We start from the raw sequence: 9,268 nt of genomic DNA, 5'->3' as shown, positions 1-9,268 counted from the left end.
GGAAGTGTGGCGGTATAGTTGAAACACGCGCCGCCGAGCTTCACCATGGTTTCCAGCAGCTCCGTCCGCGTGCGGCTCCACTTCGACTACCCGCCCCCCGGGGAGGAGCGTCGCCGGGTCTGGCTGCTCGTGGACTTGGACCAGTGCCGCGTGGTGGCGGACCTGGAGTACGTGATCCGGGAGCGCTTCTCCCTCAGCGCGAGGAGCGTGCTTAATCTCTTCATCGATGGCTGCTACCTGCCGCCCATCGAGAGCATCCGTGTGGTGCGGGACAACGACCTCGTCAGGTGGGGCTCCTCCGTCACCTCCTCCTCTGCTGTATCCGAGGCTGTCGCTATGGTTACATGTTATTACTCTGTCCTCCCTCTGCGGCATCCCAGGCTGTCGCTATGGTTACATGGTATTACTCTCTCCTCTCTCTGCTGCGTCAGGTTGTTATGGTTACTATAGTTACATGTTATTACTCCATCCACTCTCTGCTGCAACCCAGGCTGTAGCTTTGGTTACATGTTATTACGCTCTCCTCTCTGCTGCATCGAGGTTGTTATGGTTACTATAGTTTCATGTTATTACTCTGTCCTCTCTCTGTTGCATCACAGGTTGTTATGGTTACTATCGTTTCATGTTATTACTCTATCCTCTCTCTGTTGCATCACAGGCTGTCGCTATGGTTACATGTTATTACTCTGTGACATGTGCGTTCAGGTGTTGTAATGACATGTGTCCCTCTGACAGCATTTGGGTGGTATAATGACACGTGTCCCTCTGACCTAGTTTGGGTGCTGTAATGACATGTGTCCCTCTGACCTAGTTCGGGTGGTGCAATGACATGTGTCCCTCCGTCAGTGTTCAGGTGGTGAAATGACATGTGTCCCTCTGACCGTGTTCGGATGGTGTAATGACATGTGTCCCAGCGTTCAGGTGGTGTAATGATATGTGTCCCTCTGACCGTGTTTGGGGGGTGTTATGACATGTGTCCCTCTGGCCGTGTTCGGATGGTGTAATGACATGTGTCCCAGCGTTCAGGTGGTGTAATGATATGTGTCCCTCTGACCGTGTTCGGGGGGTGTTATGACATGTGTCCCTCTGGCCGTGTTCGGATGGTGTAATGACATGTGTCCCAGCGTTCAGGTGGTGTAATGATATGTGTCCCTCTGACCGTGTTCGGGGGGTGTTATGACATGTGTCCCTCTGACAGTGTTCGGGGGGTGTTATGACATGTGTCCCTATGACCATGTTCGGGTGGTGTAATGACATGTGTCCCTCTGACAGTGTTCGGGGGTGTTATGACATGTGTCCCTATGACCATGTTCGGGTGGTGTAATGACATGTGTCCCTCTGACCGTGTTCGGGGGGTGTTATGACATGTGTCCCTCTGACCGTGTTCGGGGGGTGTTATGACATGTGTCCCTCTGACCGTGTTCGGGTGGTGTAATGACATGTGTCCCTCTGACAGTGTTCAGGTGGACGGCCGACTGCTGACCAGCGGACGCTCTGCTGATCCAGAGGAGAGTCGATCCAGTAAGAAGAGTCGGCGACACTCAGAGGTCGAACCTGAAGAAACGGACGTCTTTATGGAGGCTAAGAAGATAAAGAGAAGGAAAAAGACAGAAGGTTGGGAGGAGGAGAGCGAGCCCTACCCCCCCGAGGAGGAGGAGGAGAAACACCTGAAGAAGAAGAAGAAGAAGAAGAAGAATAGGAAGGAGAAGACAGCAGGGGGTCGGGAGGAGGAGAGCGAGCCTTACCGAGAGGAGGAGGAGGAGGAGGAGGAGGGCGCACACAAGAAACACCTGAAAAAGAAGAAGAAGAAGAAGAAGGAACAGACGCCCACGTCCTCCAGCACACCGCTGACCCCAAGCGAGCAGCAGGTCCACAAGATTCCCAAACCAGCAGTCCTCAATGGTCCCAAACCAGCAGTCCTTAATGGTCCCAAACCAGCAGTCCTTAATGGTCCCAAACCAGCAGTCCTTAATGGTAGAGCAAAGCAAGCTTCCTCCTCAGACTCCAATGACAGTGAAGTGGAGGCCCCCGCTGCTCCCCGTATAACCTCCAAAGTGCAGAAGAAGACCCCTAGAAAGACCCCAGCGGCCCCCAAGGCACCAGCAGCCCCCCAGGGGCCTCTGAAGGCCCTGCCAGCCTCGGGGAAACGCTCCCAGCCTCGTTCCTCTTCGTCCTCGTCAGACTCTTCCTCTGAGGAGACTCCAGCCCAGAGAACCTCCAAACCTCTGGCTGGTGCCGGGGCCCTTCAGACTTCCCCCCCTCCGGGCGGACCTCGTACCTCCCTGACCCCTCAGACCCCGTCCTGCGCCTCGAGGCCGGGGCTGGGGTTGGGGCCGGGGCCGTCAGACTCTAGCAGCGAGGAGGAGATCAAGCTGGTGATCAGACGCCCACTGCTCCCCAGGCAAGGCCTGGGGGCGGAGCCCTGTACGAGAAATAGAGGGCGTGGCCGGGGGAGGGGCCAGCCCCTCAGCGGGGGAGGGGTCAACGGGGGGAGGGGGGAGGGTTGGGTCGGCAGGGGGATTCATCTGAACTACGAACAGGAGGAGCGACGGCACAGACCAGCGCTGGAGGACTCGCTGACCAACAGCTTGGTGACTCTCCAGGTAAGACCGCCGTCTGATTGGTCCACCGCTCGGTTACGCTCCAGGTAAGACCGCCGTCTGATTGGTCCAACGCTCGGTGACTCTCCAGCCTCATGATGCTGAGTGGTCCTTGGGACTGATCCAGCCTCATGATGCTGATTGGTCCTGGGGACTGATCCAGCTACACTACACATCATATCAGCCATCTAAAGATTAAAGCCGGCTTTGCTGTGTTCATGTATTCCTGCGACTTGTGTATCTGCTACTCATACACATACCTGTATGTAGGTATGTGTATCTGTATGCGTATCTGCTACACATACCTACACACAGGTGTGTGTATGTGTCGCTGCCATCAGCCTTAGTTGTGTGTTGTCTCCTCTCTGGGGTCCAGAGCCCCGCTGACCCCCGACCCAGGAAGGACTACAGCAGCCTGCCGCTGCTCGCAGCCCCCCCCGGCGCCGGGCAGAAGATTGTCTTTAAGGTGAACTGGTTCTGACTGGTTCTTACATGGTTGGCTTCTAATGAAAAAGCTGCTGAGATAAGTAATAAATTGGAATGGAAGAAAGAAACTGGTGGACTGGTTTTTTGATCTGGTGCACAGCAACACCACTTGTTTCTGTCTGACCTGTCCATCAACACCACTGGTTATGTCTGACCTGTCCATCAACACCACTGGTTCATTGTCTGACCTGTCCCATCAACACCACTGGTTTATGTTTGACCTGTCCATCAACACATCTGTCCCCTACCTGACCTGTCAATCAACACATGTTTCCTCTATCTGACCTGTCCATCAACACATCTGTCCTGTCTATTTCCTTCACAGCTGCTGGAGCTGACTGAGAACTACACCCCCGAGGTTTCGGAGTATAAAGTGAGTCAGACAGATGACAGCCAATGAGGTCGGCTTCAGGTAGAACCACTTCCTGATGTAAGAGGGAGCTTGAATGAATAGTCTGTGAAACCCTTCAACAGTCCAGTGGAATCGCTCTATAGTCCAGTGGAGCGGTCAGTAGAGCGTTACACTTGGTTGTTTGAGGTCTAGTGGTCTGGACTGTTTGAGGTCTAGTGGTCTGGACTGTTGGAGGTCTAGTGGTCTGGACTGTTGGTCACTGGACTGTTTGAGGTCTAGTGGTCTGGACTGTTGGTCACTGGACTGTTTGAGGTCTAGTGGTCTGGACTGTTTGAGGTCTAGTGGTCTGGACTGGTGAGGTCTAGTGGTCTGGACTGGTGAGGTCCAGTGGTCTGGACTGTTGGTCACTGGACTGTTTGAGGTCCAGTGGTCTGGACTGTTGGTCACTGGACTGTTTGAGGTCTAGTGGTCTGGACTGGTGAGGTTTAGTGGTCCAGACTGTTGGTCACTGGACTGTTTGAGGTCTAGTGGTCTGGACTGGTGAGGTCTAGTGGTCTGGACTGTTTGAGGTCTAGTGGTCCTGACTGTTTGAGGTCTAGTGGTCCTGACCGTTTGAGGTCTAGTGGTCCTTACTGTTTGAGGTCTAGTGGTCTGGACTGGTGAGGTCTAGTGGTCTGGACTGTTTGAGGTCTAGTGGTCCTGACTCTTGGTCACTGGACTGTTTGAGGTCTAGTGGTCTGGACTGTTGAGGTCTAGACTGTTGGTCACTGGACTGTTTGAGGTCTAGTGGTCTGGACTGTTTGAGGTCTAGTGGTCTGGACCGTTTGAGGTCTAGTGGTCTAGACTGTTGGTCACTGGACTGTTTGAGGTCTAGTGGTCTGGACTTATTGAGGTCTAGTGGTCTGGATTGTTTGAGGTCTAGTGGTCTAGACTGTTTGAGGTCTAGACTGTTGGTCACTGGACTGTTTGAGGTCTAGTGGTCTGGACTGTTTGAGGTCTAGTGGTCTAGACTGTTGGTCACTGGACTGTTTGAGGTCTAGCGGTCTGGACTGTTTGAGGTCTAGTGGTCTGGACTGTTTGAGGTCTAGTGGTCTGTTACTGTTTGAGGTCTAGTGGTCTGGACTGTTTGAGGTCTAGTGGTCTGGACTGTTTGAGGTCTAGTGGTCCTGACTGTTTGAGGTCTAGTGGTCCTGGCTGTTTGAGGTCCACTGGTCCTTACTGTTTGAGGTCTAGTGGTCCTCACTGTTTGAGGTCTAGTGGTCCGGACTGGTGAGGCCTAGTGGTCTGGACTGTTTGAGGTCTAGTGGTCCTGACTGTTTCAGGTCTAGTGGTCCTGACTCTTGGTCACTGGACTGTTTGAGGTCTAGTGGTCCTGACTCTTGGTCACTGGACTGTTTGAGGTCTAGTGGTCTGGACTGTTGAGGTTTAGTCGTGCTGACTGTTGGTCACTGGACTGTTTGAGGTCTAGTGGTCTGGACTGTTGAGGTCTAGACTGTTGGTCACTGGACTGTTTGAGGTCTAGTGGTCTGCACTGTTTGAGGTCTAGTGGTCTAGACTGTTTGAGGTCTAGACTGTTGGTCACTGGACTGTTTGAGGTCTAGTGGTCTGGACTGTTTGAGGTCTAGTGGTCTAGACTATTGGTCACTGGACTGTTTGAGGTCTAGTGGTCTGGACTGTTTGAGGTCTAGTGGTCTGGACTGTTTGAGGTCTAGTGGTCTGGACTGTTTGAGGTCTAGTGGTCTGGACTGGTGAGGTTTAGTGGTCCAGACTGTTGGTCACTGGACTGTTTTAGGTCTAGTGGTCTGGACTGGTGAGGTCTAGTGGTCCGGACTGTTTGAGCTCCTAGTGGTCTAGACTGTTGGTCACTGGACTGTTTGAGGTCTAGTGGTCTGGACTGTTTGAGGTCTAGTGGTCTAGACTGTTGGTCACTGGACTGTTTGAGGTCTAGTGGTCCTTACTGTTTGAGGTCTAGTGGTCCTGACTCTTGGTTACTGGACTGTTTGAGATCTAGTGGTCTAGACTGTTTGACGTCTAGACTGTTGGTCACTGGACTGTTTGAGGTTTAGTGGTCTGGACTGTTTGAGGTCTAGTGGTCTAGACTATTGGTCACTCGACTGTTTGAGGTCTAGTGGTCTAGACTGTTTGAGGTCTAGACTGTTGGTCACTGGACTGTTTGAGGTCTAGTGGTCTGGACTGTTTGAGGTCTAGTGGTCTAGACTATTGGTCACTGGACTGTTTGAGGTCTAGTGGTCTGGACTGTTGGAGGTCTAGTGGTCTAGACTGTTGGTCACCGGACTGTTTGAGGTCTAGTGGTCTGGACTGTTTGAGGTCTAGTGGTGTGGACTGTTTGAGGTCTAGTGGTCTGGACTGTTTGAGGTCTAGTGGTCTGGACCTTTTGAGGTCTAGGGGTCTAGACTGTTGGTCACTGGACTGTTTGAGGTCTAGTGGTCTGGACTGTTGGAGGTCTAGTGGTCTAGACTGTTGGTCACTGGACTGTTTGAGGTCTAGTGGTCTGGACTGTTTGAGGTCTAGTGGTCTGGACTGTTTGAGGTCTAGTGGTCTGGACTGTTTGAGGTCTAGTGGTCTGGACCGTTTGAGGTCTAGGGGTCTAGACTGTTGGTCAATGGACTGTTTGAGGTCTTTTGGTCCGGACTATTGGTGACTGGACAGTAGGGCTGTCACTTTTGAGAAAAATCAAGTTTGAACGGACATCGAATATCAAGCAATGTATTTGAATATCTACGAACCTGGACTTGCTAGAAACACCAGTCTATCAACTTGATCAAGTGCGGCTCTCTTTTTATTCACGATGTTTCCTGCGGACAAGAACACACAGTCAGAGCGCACAGACGTGCCTGGCACACACAGGTATTTGCGGGTCAATGTTGAGAGAAGTGGGTATTTGTTTTCCATTCAGGCTGGCTGCTCTTTGCCTTACCCATTTTTTAAACAGGATGTAGAATTATTCGCCTGATAGGAGCGCCCACGAATGGATGCGATGGCAAATAAATAAAAACCAAACGGTCTAATCATAGAGTGTAAAAAATGCGTTACACAACATGGTACTTTTAAACAAATCATTTATATATATATATTCGAATACGGATATTTCACGTCATATTCGAATGCATATTCGAGTATCGAATAAAAAGTGACCGCCCTACTGGACAGTTTGAAGTGTTTCCTTCACTGCTGACCCTGACCTGCTGACCAGAGATGGAGTGTGAGGCCTGATAATCAGCAGCAGTAGAATGCAGTGACAACACATACAGTGCCCCAACATTATAGATCCTTTATAGAACGGGTTCTCCAGAAACCTTTCTGGGTCTGACCTCAGTCCTCTCCAGCCATCACTATGTTGGACCATGACTGTTCTTCATTTCTTATTTCAGGAGGGGAAGATTCTCCATTTTGACCACGCCACCAAGCAGGTGGAGATGGAGCTACTCAGCTCATGGCACGGTAAGAAGTGATCCCTGAACAGGAGACCTCTGACTACTGGGGGGTCTACTGGTCTGAGTGGGGGTATACTGGTCTGCTGCTGGTCTGACTGGTCTGACTGGGGACTACTGGGCTGAGTGGTGGTCTGACTGGTGGTCTGACTGGGGATCTACTGGTGGTCTGAATGGGGGTCTACTGGTCTGACTGGGGGTCTACTGGTCTGACTGGTGGTCTGACTGGGGGTCTACTGGTCTGACTGGTGGTCTGGTCTCCACACTATATAAAGTTCCCTACGGTTGTTTTGATCAGTCTATAGAACTGTGTGGGCCTTCTCTCCGGTCTGTACAATGGGACTTCCTGTTTGTACAACGTGACTTACTGTCTGTACAATGTGACTTTCTTCTCCCAGCCCCTGCAGAACCCGGTAAGTTCGACCTGGTCTACCAGAACGCAGACGGCTCGGAGAGCGTGGAGTACGCAGTGTCCCGGAGCGGCTCCCGGGTCAGTGGGCTTACAGTTATACTAGTTAAAGACTAGTTAGTACTTGTTATTAGAGATGGCCGATATGGCCTAAAATCCATATTGCGATATACATTGCAGCCTCTTGCGATAACGATATATATCACGATATAAAATCATAAAATAACCGTTTCAGAACAGGTTGCCTAGACCCTAAGGAAAGCCAAATTGCTAAATGTATTTAAAAAAAAGAGAAATATAATATGTCATTTCGAGAACATTTATTGTGAAACACTGTAATCATACAACATAATGTTGCAGATAAATAAAATTAGTATTGGGTTTTGGGTTCTGAAAGGCACTACACTTAGTTTAAGTCCTTGGTTCTTAAATGCCACTCAAGATGCAGAGAACAGGAAAAACGGGTGTCTGTACAGATAAGGAACACACACTGTACTGACAATTAGGGATGGGCATGATTAATTGATGATCGATCATTGATTGTTAAGATTTTTGTCGATTACGTGATATTTTTAACCATCAAAAGGAGGTTGACCCAGCCGGAGAGGTGGTCTCGGAGACGTTGCTCAACATGGAGCAAAGAGGAGACGGAACGTCTTTTGGATATTTGGGTCCGATATCCAAAAGACATTCCGTCTCCTCTTTGCTCCATGTTGAGCCACCACCCGACGGTCCGACAAAAGCAAGTAAAAAGTATGCTGGAAAACATAACTTAAAAATGCCGACGCATTTAACACATTCCGAGTCAGGATGAGGGAGAAGGAGTTGGACCAGTCCGCAGATCAATGTATATCACGCTGGATATCCATGATTGTTTACTTTCACCGGTGCTTCCCCCCCCCCCCCTTTTTCTTTAACGCTTTACAACGCCCCAGACCTTTTTGTCCAATGATTTAACGTTCTTTGCACACATGCAGGTTTGTTGACGAATTCTGGCACTGTTGCGAAAATTACAATGTGAAAAGGAATTGCACCAAACTAAAAATTAAACATTGTATTTTGCGTCATCAACATGCATTATCGCGATAGAGCGATAGAATTAAAATCTCTATCATAGGCCACTTTTTATCGTTTATATCGTATATCGTTTATATCGCGCATTACTACTTGTTATAGTATGTGTATGTAGTGTGTGTGTGTGTGTGTGTGTGTCAGGCTTAAGTGTGCAAATAATAAAAGGTTTTATTGACACCCCCCCACTCCCTAGGTGACGGAGCGCTGGGACTCGCTGCTCGAACCCCGACTGCTGATCTAGATCATCCTCCTCTAGATCGGCTGCTCCTCCTCTAGATGCTCTAGATCAGTTTCTCTCCAGTTTTTGTAATGTTGTTCCCACATCGACCATATGGTTAGATGGTAAAATGTGTTTGGACTCTTATGAGCATATTTTAATACGAAACTACTAAGGTTATGGCTGTTTTTGAGGATTAAGTTACCATTGTAATTAATTCAAAATTTTTTAAGTTTTAATAAATAAATTCAGCATTCTTTGTAGTATTCTTTCTCTATTAAAGCCTGGGATAGTTTGGCCTTATGGTTTCTTTTAGACCCATCGATGTTAATGTTATTGGGGGTCAAGCAGCGAAGCTGCGAGACAACCTATTGTTTTCGTACGTTTTCTTATTATGCTGCCATGGGAGTCAATGGCAGCCCATAGAATGCCTTGGTCAAATGTTGTGAAATTTGGCACACTGATTCAGGAGAGTTACATGATCCCATGAAGCAAATTTGGGGTCGCTAGCCCATGAGCTCTAGCGCCACCAACAGGTCAAAGTTGGACATGCATTCATGTTTATACATTTTGACCCATTCATCCAATACTCACAAACAAGGTATCATTGGAATCCTTGGGCCATGCCTTGGGCTATGTCGTCATTTTGCGCCATGATGGATTTGTGTTTTAAAAGAT

The 9,268-nt window shown here is 49.5% G+C and overlaps 1 protein-coding gene across 1 annotated transcript; it reads left to right on the top strand.

The window, feature by feature from the left end:
- Window positions 1–3: 3 nt before the first annotated feature.
- On the top strand, window positions 4–8,770 carry coil (coilin p80). The gene is made up of 7 exons (XM_079746451.1): window positions 4–287; window positions 1,457–2,603; window positions 2,977–3,066; window positions 3,412–3,459; window positions 6,831–6,900; window positions 7,289–7,380; window positions 8,567–8,770. The coding sequence occupies exons 1-7, from the start codon at window positions 46–48 to the stop codon at window positions 8,612–8,614; spliced, it is 1,737 nt and encodes a 578-aa protein (XP_079602577.1). The 5' UTR covers window positions 4–45; the 3' UTR covers window positions 8,615–8,770.
- Window positions 8,771–9,268: the final 498 nt, after the last annotated feature.

Source organism: Pollachius pollachius (assembly GCF_949987615.1).
Source record: "Pollachius pollachius genome assembly, chromosome: 11".
NCBI classification, from domain to species: domain Eukaryota; kingdom Metazoa; phylum Chordata; class Actinopteri; order Gadiformes; family Gadidae; genus Pollachius; species Pollachius pollachius.
The sequence above is the reverse complement of the archived record's forward strand: the minus strand, read 5'-3'. Positions and strand labels throughout refer to the sequence as shown.